General features: G+C 44.1%; 1 protein-coding gene across 3 annotated transcripts in view; it reads right to left on the bottom strand.

The window, feature by feature from the left end:
• Window positions 1-4631: 4631 nt before the first annotated feature.
• Window positions 4632-14514, bottom strand: part of SMAP2 (small ArfGAP2) — a 28214-nt gene continuing 18331 nt past the window's right edge. For all 3 annotated transcript variants that reach the window (XM_079988023.1, XM_079988022.1, XM_079988024.1), the window contains 7 exons: window positions 14160-14238; window positions 13244-13324; window positions 12612-12690; window positions 9595-9689; window positions 8609-8774; window positions 7054-7373; window positions 4632-4869 (listed from right to left, as the gene is read on the bottom strand). In XM_079988023.1, the coding sequence (XP_079844149.1) occupies window positions 4744-4869; window positions 7054-7373; window positions 8609-8774; window positions 9595-9689; window positions 12612-12690; window positions 13244-13324; window positions 14160-14238 (946 nt within the window). In that variant the 3' untranslated portion in view covers window positions 4632-4743. The remainder of the gene's footprint in view (window positions 4870-7053; window positions 7374-8608; window positions 8775-9594; window positions 9690-12611; window positions 12691-13243; window positions 13325-14159; window positions 14239-14514) is intronic.

Below are 14514 nucleotides of genomic sequence, written 5' to 3'. Positions count from 1 at the left end.
CAGTATACAAGTAATTAAACTGCATACAAAACATACACACACTGTAAAAACCACATTAGCAGCAGAGCTGAGCAGCATCTTAGCCAGGGGTCAGCAACCTTTTTCAGCCGTGGGCCAGTCCACCATCCCTCAGACCATGCGGTGGGCCAGAATATATTTTGGAAAAAAATATGAACAAATTCCTATGCCCCACAAATAACCTAGAGATGCATTTTAAATAAAAGGACACATTCTACTCATGTAAAAACACACAGATTCCTGGAGCGTCCACGGGCCAGACTGAGAAGGTGATTGGGCCTCCTCCGGCCCCCGGGCCTTAGGTTGCCTACTCCTGATCTTAGCAGATGCCACTTCTAAATGCATAACAGAAAAATATGTTAATCTGCTTCAAAAGGGATGACAGAGAGGGAGTCAAATAGGCTAAAAGTTCTGGGGCTAAAACAGAAAAAAGCTCTGCTTCATGGAGGCCAACTTGATTTCTATATATTATACTTTCAGCAGTAGACCTTAAATTGGTGGTGTTCATATGGAAACAGATTCCCCATGGGAGAATCTGGACCTAAACCATTTATGGTTCTTTAGGTCAAAAACAGAACCCTGAACTGAGCTCATTAACCAGGGGTGGCTGACATTTGATCCTCAACATGTGGGACTACAGGGCATATTGGCTGGGGCTGATGGAAGTTGGAGCCCCAACATCTGGAATGGCACAGGTTAGCCCTGCCAGGTTAACAACCAATGCAGATTCTCCAAGGAGGTGTAATGCGACTGTGGCACGTTGCATCTGCCAATAGTCAGGCAACAGCTTTCTGCTCTAGCTTAAGTTTTCAGACTTGCTTCAAGGGCAGTAACTGGGAAGCAGGCACATCCATCACCTCACCCACATTTCCTTCTGTCAACAAAGTAGCATGGGCCATGGGCCATTTCCATGGAGACAGGGAGATGAGGAACAAAAGATTGACTTAGAAGCCTGACATGACTGGGGAATGCAGAAGGGGTATGCATGTGACACAATCACAGCAAAGAATGCTTAATTAAGCAGGGGTGACACGAACAATCACTAGGAGTTAGAATACGGCAGGGAAGCAGGGATCAGTCTATTTCTGGCCTGTGTCAGTTTCACATAACCATTTCCCCCTCTTTTGGCTTTAATCCACAACTTATTTATTTTCAGATCTTTACAAAAATTAATATTTAAATAAGTATTTCATCTAGATATATTTTATCCCAAAATATGAATTTTGGTACACTTTTTGAGCTGATAACTTTATAATAAAATTTGGACCAGGGCGAAAGCCAAAAGATGATTATTTCCCAATCAGTGTATTTGTCTGGGAGGTGCAAATCTTTTGCTTAAAGATATGGACCAAATATAGTTCTCCTTCAAGGAATAGCTATGGTAGTCTTCACCATACAGCACAAAAAAGGTTTCTAAATCAGGTTTTTAAAATTGTGGTTTTGGGGTGTGTGTTTTTAAAAGTACGTAGAAAGTCAATATTCCTTAAGTTGAGGTGGAGAACACTTTTGCCCTCCAGATGTGGCCGAGTTACAATTGCCATAATCCTTGGCCATTATTCATGCTTGTTGATGCTGATGCAACATCTGGAGGGCCAAAGTTTCCCCATCCTTGCTCTAAGTCAACCAATACAACTGCCAACCTGCCTTCAAATCCCTCCTATTTGGCTATCTTTTTTCTTTTTTCTTTTTTTTTAAAAAAACTATATAATGGCCTTTGCTTTAAATGATAGTTACCACAAAATTTGAATACAAGGGAAAACCCCACACTTGGAGATTAGAGTTCAAAATCTCCTGGTCACACTGAGCACAAGAAGGGATGAGCTTGTGATGGGCAGTGGAAAATTTGATTATTTACGAACCAAGAAACATAACACACACTAACACACAAATGGCAATTTTATACCTGCGCTCTGTAATGTTTTCTATGTGATGTGGTCTTTCCTAAATGTAGAACTCTTGTATTTTTCTGTGGGTTTATATGCAGCAGGACTGACAGCTTTGAGGGTGCACGCTCAATTTTGTATAAACATTCTTGACAAGTTTTTTCTCCTCTTTCCAAAGGAGACAAGATGGATTAAAAAAAAAGTTAATGTCTCTCCATTTGGCTTGTTAAATGCATGTACAGTATTTGGGCAGCAAGTAAAGACAATTAAAGCCAGTTTTGAAAACTGTTTTGATTGCAAACTGTGTTTGGAAAAGTTGCGCCAATAGTATTTCCAGTTCTTGACTACACGTTTCATACATCCAGTACATGCACCCACGCAAATAAGCGCCAAAGGTAGGTGTTGGCATAAATTCACACTTGGTTTTAATAGGAGTCTACCATAATTCTTGCAGATAAATGTATTTGGCCGTGTGTACGCCACACTAAAGATGGAAGTGATTCATTCAACTTCTCCACAATATTATCCCACCTTCATTAATCCTTTCACACTATTGTCATCAAATGGTTCAATGATCTTCCTTAATGTTTCTTGCATCTGAAGCATCTGCTTTAACACATGTTTTTAGCTTTGAAATCATTTCCCCCCTTGCTGTGTTGTCAACCTGCATGCATTTGTTTTTCTGGAATTTGTGCTCTTTTATCATCTCCATTTAGGCAAGACTTCCACTTCTTTAAGGAAGCCTTCTTGCATTTGATTATTTATCCATCTAAAAAAATTATAAACTGCTTAATGAAAGTACACCTGAGCAGCACAAACAAGACAATATAAAATAATCACAAGGCAGGAATGAAAATAGTATAAACAAGGGTGCATGCTTAATGTTAATGGGCAGGAAGTGCAGAGTAATAGATGTTGCCACGATGAAAGAGAAACTCCTGATAGACATAGAATCAATACTGTGTCATTTGTAAAATGTTTAACAGATTTACACTGAGGAATTTTACTTCCCTCCTTTTTAACTAGTCTCATGTTGAAGAAGTTTCTGTTTTGAAATTAGTTGTGGCGATGGTGGACTTTCTGGATAATTGTCCACTTACACCTGTTCCTGGGAGGTTTTTCGATGCTTGCCTCACCAGATTTCAGGTCCCTCAAAGCTTCTTTTAACTGCAAAACTTTCCTTGTGACTCCTTTGTTTCTGTATGCTCATTGCCAAAGTTCACCCCTCCCTAGTTTGAGAATCTGAAACACTTAACACCATCCCTAAAGGGTGAGTTTTCCCAAACCAGATTCTTCCAAGCAGACAGCTTAAAAAGCCATAACATCTCCAAGTGAGTGAAGCCTGTCTCCTTCAACAAGTCCAACATGTCCCAAAACGTTCTCAGTGCTTACCAAATCTAAGTCCTTCCTCCCAGCACCAGCCTCATTGTTAATTTGCTTGTCAGACCCTGTCCAGGCAGTGATAATGAAAGCAATGCCTTTGAGGTCCTGGGCTTAGCATCCTAAAATTTGGCTGCCAGTACCTTGCAACTATATTTATGGGATTACAACACTCTGGTCAGCCACCTTGGACTAAAGATAACAGATTTGTTTTCGTAAGAGCCAGAAGCTCACAGCACCAAGGACACATGCATGGGTTCTTCCTAGCAGGCAAAAAGAAGCATACACGGGATGCTCCATGCAAAAAAACAAAACAAAAAACAAAAAAAACAATGCATAGTTCTTACAGTTGCTGATTAGCAGACACAACTGAAATTCACTCAGCATAAATGCTTAATGCATTTGGGTACATGTGTAGAAGTATTAAAATAATTTTAACACAATGAATTAAGATAGAGAGAAACAAGGTTTCACTGCAATATTTTTATTAAGGAATTTACATATACACAAGGTAAAGTAGACAGAAGATGCCTAGCTTTCATTTATGCTTTCTTTCAAAACCACAGATTGGATATTCTTCCTCTGTGTAGTTGCTGAGGCAAGTCGAACCACCCCAGTCCCATAGTTTGTATTCCACCACTAAAACTTTCAGGCTGGCAAGTGTGTGTGTGTTACACAGGAAAACAAAAAAGTGCAAAAAAAAAGTGCAAGGAGAAAACTTGCCAGAGTCTTGGCCCTTTGATCAATTAGGTCATTAAAATGTAAAAGAAAGAAAATATTGGTGGGCAGGTGGGGAGAGGAGAGGTTGTTTAAATAGGTCGCCACTACTGGTGGTTAGAAAGAAGAAGCAGTTGTTTCAAAGTGGCGCCAATTTCACCCCACCTTGTTCACAGTTCCAGAAAAAAAGATTTGTGCTCAGGGGCCTCATGGGAATTCTACCAGTTCCAGGGTAATAAATTTCAAGCTCATGAAACGTGGAACTAGTTCTGGAAAACTCCATAGTGTGTGTGTGGAAATGGAATGTTCAGTAGAAAAAAGGCAAAAGGATGAAGGCAAGATAACTTTTTTTTTTTTTTGGTATGGGGGAGGGGGGAGAAGAGATCGTAAACCTCAGAGAAGGGGCTTGATTTCTGAAATACAGGCCACCTCCCACCTTATGTGCACGCTCACATAGTTTTAAGAGCCAAGATAGTGAAATATCCAGTTCCATCATCAGTTCCATGGATGTGGAGTTGGAAAGCAGCAGAGAAGGTTTCCCTTATTACAAGGAAGGTGCAGAGAAGGTTTCCCTTATTACAAGGAAGGTCCAGCCAAGATCACCAGAATGGAAAGCAAAACCTTAAAATAACCTCAGGGAGCAACTTTTTAATAATGCGGAAAACAAACAAACAAACAAACAAAAACCCCTCAAACAAGAAAACAGAAGCAAAGGAAGAAACAAAAGGTCCAAAATCCTGATGTATTATTTCCACACTTGGGAGCTGAGGGTTTGATTGGTTCCTTGGGCCCCTCCTCTGCCCATAGACTGTCCATATCCCACCATTCCATTTGTGCCATAGAAGTTCATCCCAGCCATCTGCTGCGTCATCTGAATGAGAGAGAAGGCAAGAAATTGGTCAGAAGGCCCATTCTACAATACCAGGGATGAGGAACCTGTGAGCCTCAAGATGCTATTTGACTACAGCTCCCATCAGCAGTGGCCAGCATGGCCAATAACCAGGATGATGGGAGTTGGAGCCCAGCAACTTCTAAAGTAGCCTTTGTCAACCTGGTACCTTCCAAATGTTTTGGCTGAGAACTCCCATCACCCCTGGCGCTTAAGCCATGTTGGCTGGGGCTAATGGGAGTTTCAGTCCAAATCATCTGGAGAGTACCAGGTTGGAGAAGGCCGGTCAGGAGCACTGCAGAGGATACTCATCCCTGTCCTACACACACCTTTTAAATTTCCTGCTCTGTAAACATATTTCAGTTGGCTACGACACCTTTGCTGCTCTCATTTTTCTGGACTTGCTAGCATCTAGGTCCAATAACCAGTTGCTAGTGACCATGGTGGTTCTCAGAACGGACTTAATGAGCTTCCACAATTTCTTATCCTTTACAGGGAGATCATGATTGTTATGAAAAATATCCATTTTCAGAATATGTTGGCAACTAACTCCATGAGTTTACTGATTGGAGTTCTGATGGATTGAATGCCACAGGAGCCTGATGTTCTGTCTCTGGATCCAACCCATCCAAGAAGGCGGCTGCCTCTTTGCTTAAGAGAGGCAGAATGCCTTCTTGCAATGCCCAGCCTTGAGCAAAGGCCAGACATCACATGTGCATGGTAGGGCTGAGCCAAATGAAGCTTCATCAGGCTCAGTCCCACCTCCAACACACAGACAGCAATGTTTTGAGGGGGACTGTGAAATAGTTCTTAGTGAACCCTGTAGCTATAAAAGGAAGCAACCAATGTATCCTAATGTATTTCATTTGCCCTTCATGACATCAGCACATAAGAGATGTGATGTCATCACACGCAGTACATGATCCCCAATTGGCTGGGATTATGGGGGTGGGGGGAGGCTACTGAAGCAGCAGAAGAGGGAAAACAGGCAGTAGGTTAGTTAAAACCCTGCATTTCCCTCCATATGTTTTAGTTAGGGCTACCAGGTTATTGAAGGATTCAGTCAGCATATTACCCAAACCTCTACAGTGGTACCTTGGGTTACATACGCTTCAGGTTACAGACTCCGCTAACCCAGAAATAGTGCTTCAGGTTAAGAACTTTGCTTCAGGATGAGAACAGAAATTGTGCTCTGGCGGCGCGGCAGCAGCAGGAGGCCCCATAAGCTGAAGTGGTGCTTCAGGTTAAGAACAATTTCAGGTTAAGAACGGACCTCTGGAACGAATTAAGTATTTAACCCGAGGTACCACTGTATCTCTCAGTCCCGAAAGGCACCTATATGAGAGACCCTATTTTAGTATCTCCTTTCATTCCCTCTTACAAGTAGAACACAAGAGCCAGAAAAGCTCACCCTGTTTAACTCCCAGCCTCCATCAATTACATTTGTTTCAAGCATTTCATTTAAGAAACTTTGAGAACTGTTACACAGAGAGCTACCTATATAATGAAAATACACATAAAGTGAGAGGCAATTTTATTTGTCAACTACTGTACTTTTCTGTGTACGTACTTTTTGGGGGAGGATTGAACAGAATTTTTGGGGGAGTTGTTGAGCTTTTTTAAGGGGAAAATGCCAAAAAACGCTCACATGGCAGACCAACAATACCGTGCGCGTGCATCACCAAATCAACCTATCCTCTGTCCCATTGCTGAAAAAAGCAGCAAATTGACCAGCCATTTGCCGCAGCGACAGCCAATCAACAACAGCCCTTGCAGCAGCCACCAATCACAATCTCCAACTCGTGGCAACAACCTATCCCACGGCCCCACAATGCACTACCCATGTATAAGACGACCCCTAATTTTGAACATGATTTTGGAATAAAAAAACATAGTCTTATACAAGGAAAAGTACGGTAACTCTACTGACTAAAGATTGCTGCATCATCCCAGGCTTCCCCTTACTCATCCTTGATCTCCTGTATCCCTACACCCATTTCTCAGACTTCCCAATTCATTGAAAAAAGAGTAGGCTAGAAATGTAAAAACTAAATTCTACATTATCTGTAAGAGCAGGCAGCTTGTTTTTGTGGGAAGCAAGAGAGCTTGCCCCAAGCCCAAAGGAGTTATGCAGCAGCCACCCTTGCCCCCAATGCCCCCTCTTACCTGGGCAATGTTCCACTGTAACTGCTGTGCTGGTTGCACCCCATACACGGGGGGCGGGACGGGTGCCATGCCAGCCACGTACCCAGCCTGCTGTGCTGGCATCATCCCATTGGGGACGCCGATGACTGCTCCCTGCATGCCGCCTACGTAACCCGCTGGGATGGCCATGGGTGCCACCATGCCAGCTGCTCCCTGCTGTGCCATCATCCCAACTGGTGGTGCCATCATGCCTCCCATCATGCTGCTGGGGGGTGGCATGCCTGGAAAACTGGGGTATGCTGCAGGGTACCCCATTTGGGCTGGGGTGATGAACACAGCTCCTAGATGAGATTAAAAAAAAAAAAGGTGTTAGTGCTGAAGGGAGTCCTGGGAGGAGTCTGGGTTATTTCGATTTCTCTGCTGACATGCTGTCTTTATGCCTGACGAGCCCACAAGGCAGCCTTTCTTTGCTACTCCATTCTATGGGCATCAGAGTTTGACATTTTGTGTGAGTCACACCGACTGTAATCAAGAAGCAAGGTTGGGAATTGGGGGTGGGGCAAGAGGAAGAGACAATCACCTCTTCGCATACGCACATCCAAATCGGGAACTAACCTTGGGACGAAAGACTAGTAATGCATTCCTCCTCTGCAGCCTAGAAAAGTGCTCTCAAAGGGTGTGAATGACGTAAAACAGTCTGTAATGATGGAGACAGGGAGTGGGAGGAGGAGAGTGCAACTACTTCTTTCGCATGCAGCGTGGTGAAGCAGTTAACAGTGTCAGATGAGGGCTGCATCAGAACGCTAGCCACACCACTGCTATCCAAATACAGGATATCAAACTAAATCCGATGCAGAGTAGACCCTTTTCAGCTGCTGTCCCTCCCCCACTGCAAATGGCTGTAGAATGCTCCCCCCGGCAAGGACTGCCTGGACTAGGTGCCAAAATTAATAACTTTATGGTGCCCAGTTACAAAATATCTCTTCTCCCATGCTTTCGTAGGATTGCGATAACCATGCTTAATGCTGTTTGGGGTGGAGCATAGGAGAGAGAGGGGACGGCTTTATTGCTAAACTTCATGGAGACTTTTCCCCCCACCTAGAGCTGCTTTGTACTGGATGGTCAATAAATCAAACAAGTAGTCCATCAATTTCTACTATTAAATTGCCTAACTCCAGTGATTTCAGTGGGCTTATTCTGAGTATGATGAACGTTAGATATCACCCACAGCATCTACGAGAAGCACTTTACTTGCCTGTCATAGCCCCAGAACCATAAAAAAACCAACATAAAACATTGACTTAAACTCTTCAAGAAAACCAATTGCATATTCAACAAGCCTTCCTAGCTTTACCATTAGAACATCTCCATGCAGTCTACTAACTTGAACAAAACCTTTCCTAAATTTAGAAGCTGCACCAAACAATGCAACTTTATGCTTCAAACCCAGCAAATGAGTTAACCACTTACAAAATTATTCTTTACTGGTTACATTCATTCGCCTTCCTCAAATATAGCATTAGCGATAACTGTCCACAGGATCTTTCCCCTACCCTTCCCATCCCTCACTGGGTACCTTGTGCAGGCATTTGTGGGGTCTGGGAACCATATAAGGAGAGGATAGAATCCTTTGAGAGCTGCTTCTTCCCCATTTCTTCTGACTTGCTTCCAGGCTCTGGGAAAAGGTTCAGGTTTTCAGGAACAGAACCAGCACTCCCAGCTGTGGGCATAGAGCCAACAACCTGGCAAGAGAATGTACCATGTTTATTCCCAATGGCAGAGGGAGGAAGGAAACAAGGGATACAGCATTCTTCCTAAACATTCAAAAGCATTTCACAAAAATATTTGAGATACTGTACCTCATTCTCTGTGACCAAAAAGGCCCTCAAGGTAATGCACAGCAAACCAATTTACAGTCCTTACACAGCAGCCCTGCATGGTAGGAAAATACTGCCATTCCCATGCAACAGATAAAAAGCGGAGGACAAAACAAAAGTGGATTTGCTGCTCTTTGAAATCTCAGCCAGATAGTCCATCAGGGACAAATAAGAGCAGATAGACAATGGAGAGAAAGATGGTCAGCAGCTCCACAGTCAGCCTTTAGCTTTTCTGCCTGCCTGAGAGGATCTTCAGAATTCTCAAGAGGAACAGCCTGACTTGCACAGGGTTACCTGTTAAGTAATGTGTAACCAGAATCTAGTTACAGTGGAACCTCGGTTGTAGAACGTAATCCGTTCCGGAATACCGTTCAACTTCCGAAACGTTCAACAACCGAGGTGCAATTGCTGGTTGGCAAATTCCTTTTAAAAATAGAGAAACGCGCCTCAGAAGCCTTTCGACTTTTGAGACGCGTTTGAAAACAGCAGCATTCACTTCCGGGTTGTCAGCATTCGGCTTCCGAAGCGTTCGACAACCAAGGTTCCACTGTATTAGCAATTCGCTGCAGATGTTGCAATCAAACACTGAAAGCAGACATGTCAGCCAAGCTTTCTTTGCTAGTCAATTTGATTTAACAACAAGTCCTTTCAAAACTTGGGTTGTTGGGTATTCTACTTTTCTCACCTTCCTCTCAGAGGTCATGGAGGCAAACAGGTCCAAGTCCTTCTCTAAACAGCTATTTGATCTGCCATTGGGGAGGGTTGTTGAAACAGGAACATCTGGAAAAGAGGAATATAATGGGAACAGCCTGAGAGGGGCTAACTAATCCAAATCCAGTAAAAATCCACTGGTGGCCAGCAGCCCAATCACCAGCTGGCCTGCCACTTGCTTGGGCCTTTTGACCCCAAACAACAAGATGTATCAAATCCCTCTAGCTATATAATTGCGTAAATTAGAGTGAGTTCTCTCACCATGGATTATTTCTGTCGCTGTGTTCACATGGAGGGCAAGGAGCTACACAGAGCAAAGTCCCATCACTGAGACCAAATGAAATCCTATTCAGCCTCCCCATTACCTCTGGCTTCCGAGGTTTCATCAGGCATTGCTCACACATGTACAAGTGTAACTTGGCAGCTATGCTGGCAGCAGGCAGTGAATTTGTGGCCATCCAGATGTTGTTGGACTTCCAACTCCTATCAGTCCCAGCTAGAATGGGTAATGGCCATAGATATTGGGAGTTGGGAGTCCAATTGTGTCTGAAGGGCCACAGGGATTCACCATCCCTGCCAGAGGGCCTACAAATTTGATTTAATTTTTTTACATGAAACGTAAGATTCTTAGGAAGCTGAATTTTACTCCATATACTGTAATCTATGCAGGACTCAGGGAAGACACAAAGCATTGGCTTCAGGATATAAAAGGAGAAACTGCCACAAACGTTAGTGCTGCCCCCCCCCCCAGTCATCTGTCTTTTTTGAAAAAAGCAGGCTGGAATTGTCATGATCTCCACCCTAAACTAGGCACCCACCACTAACCCAACCCCAATGGCTCATGGTGTGTGTTAATTTGGGCCACGGTGTCCTTTAAACCAAGCTACGCTCTTCACTTTGCTGATCCTGCAGAAGCAACTGAGACCACAAGCTCTGTTGCAGTGCTGGATAGCAGCTGCAGTTCAGAGAAGACTCAATTCGGTGATTTCTGCTGCAGAGGCAGATTTTCAGTACCTCAAAGGATATGTTCCTGTCCACCTCCCATCAGGGGACAACTCTTGGGGAGCAAAGGCAGAATATTACATGCTACATAATCTGCAAAGAAGAGAGCAAGTGCAGAAGGGAGAGTAATGCAGAGAGCAATATCTGCAGCTGTTCCTTAACCCCATTAAGAGGGAGGTGAGCTGCTGCAGCCAGGATAAGAGGAATTTCATGCATGGCTTGCAGTTTTGCTTTGTCGTCCCCCTCCCTTAAATGTTTCATCATCTTTAAAGAACAGCAGTGAGATGGGCTGGGATCTAAACCTTGGTGCCAGATAGAACTATGTGAGCTGCAGAAAACAGAAGAATAGAATATCTAATTCACTTTAAGCTCAAAGGCAGCCCTACACCAACAGTCTAGCTCGGTAAAGCCTACTCCAATAGGCAGCAGCTCTTCAAAGTTTCAGGTAGAGACAACTACTCTGCTAGAAGCCCTTTTGATAGGGCTTACAAGGGACTGAACCTGGGGTCTTCTGCATGCTAAAGCACCTGCCAGGTTATGGGTGTGCAAAACCCCTATGCAAAAGCACAATGATGTAGAGGCAGAGACAAGTTATACTACACTGGAGCCCACCACCCAGGCAGATCAAAGAATCCTACTGCCAATGCCAATGGTGCGATCCATGCTGCCAAGAGGCCACCTGCCAGGAGCATGCTCACCTGAGGGAACCTGAAGCACCCCTTTCTGCACAGGTATACCTGCAAATCCTGCCTAACAATCTGCTTTGCCATCTACCAAAGCCACCAGATCTCTTCCAAAAGAAACAATGGATGGAAGTAGATCTAGGAACATTTACTGAAAGGTAGAGGTAGCACTGAAACACCCCAAAGGATTTGTTGCTGTGGCCTCTCTAGGGAGCAGCACTTGTTATTTCTGCCTCCTCTTACTCACGAATGCCTAGTTTTAATACCACACAGAGTATGACATCACCTTGCTGTGCTCTTCTCCACCCACACTGCTGACTGGCAATGGTGCAGGAAGGGGAAAAAGGCAAGAACAAGGATGTTGCGTTTTATGTTGTGTTCAAAGTGGATCTTTTGAGGAAGGCAGTCCCAGGAGTGTGGGAAGGGAGACAGACTGAGCCATGGGCTCTCTTGGAACACCCAGTCTCATTCCTGAGTGTTTCAGCAAATGTCGTTTATGCAGTTCCATTTCAGTCAAGGATGAAGAATGAAGGATTAAAAGGTTAGGCCAGAGTCTTTATAGGAGGGGTTGGTCTTGGAACTTTGAAGGCAGTGATTTTTATGCTTCACTGAAACACAGAAGTATAGCACAGAAAGCTGCCTTATACAGAGATAGGTCATTTGCCCATCTATCTCAGCCCTGTCTACAGTAGGGGTGGGGAACCTTTTTGGCTTGGTGGGTCAGAAATTTATTTCCACCCATCATGTGTGCCAATTTTAACAGGTGGTTGGGACCACCCACCTCTTATAGTGGGGAGAGATAGTGAGCGACCAGCAGGCTTGAACTCCTTACACATCAACCGATGAGCAGGAAATTCAATCCTGCTTTCTTCAGGTACACAAATGAGTTCCCAGCAAAGAACCTGCTTGTGCACCCAAACCAAACAGGATTGGTTCCCGTGTTGATGCATTGCAGAGGATTCTGGGTGACACACAGTTCACACAGGGTGGTGCAGGGCCTGACTACATAAGCTGCATAAGCTTGGGAGCATATAGGAACACACCATATGCTCCACCACATCGCACACTGCAGAGGATGGGCAGTAAAATCAGCCACAAGATGTCTTTCAAAGAGGCTTGCCTGCCATGTGTGTGTTTTTCTTATGGATAAAAGCCCTTTGTTCAAGGGAACACAAGAGTGGACAGAATACCCTGTGGCAGCTATTTAACCTGTTTCCAGCACCTACGGTGTGTCTTATCATGTATAGAACATGACACCAAGGTGCATTTGGACAAAGAAAAAGCTCCAAAGCGCACATCATCTTACCAAGTCCCAGCAAGTCCATGACGGGCTCAGAAGATCTGGAAGGACTTTTCCTGGCATGAGAGTCGTCTTTCTTCTGAGGCTGAGCCAAATAGAGTAAAAAGCTCCTCAGTTACTTTGATGCAGACTTCGCCAATCTGGCGCCCTCCAGACGTTTTGGACTACATGCTGGCTAGGGCTGATGGAAGTTGTAGTCCAAAGCGTCTTGAAGGTAACAGGTTGCCAAATGTTTCCTTTACATGTTGTCAAAAGCTGCCTCCAATTTGAAAAGCTTTTTCAAATGTTTGGAGGCTGTTTGAAAAGCAGAAAATAAACCTACTAAGTAAATCGGGGACAGGCAATATGGAGCACTCTAGATGTTGTCACACTACAACTCCCATCATACCTGACTACTGGGCCATGCTGCCTGGGAGTTGGAGTCCAACAACATTTGAAGGGCATCTGGTTGCCTACTACCAAAGTAAAATAACACATACTAGTTCTGTACATAAAGAGGGTTTACCCAAATTCCCAACAAAAAACAAAACAAAAGATACACGGAGCATAAAATTACAGTCCCAGATGTTAACATGCCCCCATCTGTCCATCTGAAGTTCAGGAACAACCACACACAGCAGAAGGAAGGGTTGTCTCACCATTTTCACTTTCTCAAAGATTATTGGCTCCAGCTTTTTCCCTGAGGCTGTCTCTTTTTTCCATTTGTCATCCTTTTCTCTCTGTGTATACAATCAAACGAAGCAGTGAGAGAGTGAGGAAGGTAGCTGAACATGACATTGTCTTTTCCAGGCCAGTGGGACAGAAAGCCCAGCTGGTCTGGCAAATGTAAAACCCCTTAAAACACACCACACTTCCCCAACAGAAGTGAAGCGTTCCTAGTTTCCAGCCATATTATGTCAGAAATGGGACATGTGTTGGTGCTTATTCCCTTTCAACTTCTCCAATGTGCAAGAGGACACAGTAGCCACATCTGGCTGCTGAGCAAATGCAAAAAAGGTTCAGGTAGTCTAAAGTCTCAGTGTGCTGACCAAGATGGCAGCCTCTGGCAAGCTCAACTGGATTTCTATTTATTTTATTTTTTTTGGGGGGGGGAGGTGAAGAACTCTCATCCTTTCTACCATAAAAGGACAGTTTAGATGAAAATCCTTCCAAAACCTGGGCCATCAACAGTTTGGCTGTCTCATGCTAACAAATTAGTCCAGATTATGGCTTTATACTTTTGAATTTATACCACTGCTTTGTATGCAGCAGATCACAGATTCAAATCCAGGGATCTTGGGAAGCCAGGCTGGAAAAGACACCTCTCTGTCTGAGGTCTTACACTGAGGGTAGTCAGTGTGGCTCCTTCCATGCTTTGGACTACAACTCTCATCATCCCCAGCTGGCACAAGGTAATGGAAGTTGTAGTCCAAAACATTCAGAGGGTGTTATGCTGGGGAAGGTTGCCTTAAAAGAAGCACTGGCAGTCAGAATGAACAGGACTGGGCTAGATGGGACTTAATGGACATCATATATTCAGGATGCAGCAAGCATTCTAATGCATTTAAGACTCACTCGCAACACGTTGATATCGAGGCTTCTGTCGATGTACTTCTTCTTTTCGTATTTGTCCCTGATAAAGCCCTCCACTGCTCTGCACGGAAGTCAGTTAAAGAAGAACAAGGAAGGGTTGACAGCTTGTGCACAACATGGTCAGGCAGCAGCAAGATTCTAGCCCAAGCTAGACCTCTGTCATGGCATGGTTTGACCCACACCTTCTCTATTCTTGTTGAAAAGGTAGACATTGTGACAAGAAGGATCCTTGGCTGAGTCGCTATAGCTGTGCTTGCCAGCCAAGTGGTAACAGTGCCTTTCTAGTATGAGCTACAGGACATGTGCAGATCCAGCAGCAATCCAGTGCCTTTTATGG

This window comes from Podarcis cretensis (genome assembly GCF_951804945.1).
Source record: "Podarcis cretensis genome assembly, chromosome: 8".
In the NCBI taxonomy this organism is placed as follows: domain Eukaryota; kingdom Metazoa; phylum Chordata; class Lepidosauria; order Squamata; family Lacertidae; genus Podarcis; species Podarcis cretensis.
The sequence above is the reverse complement of the archived record's forward strand: the minus strand, read 5'-3'. Positions and strand labels throughout refer to the sequence as shown.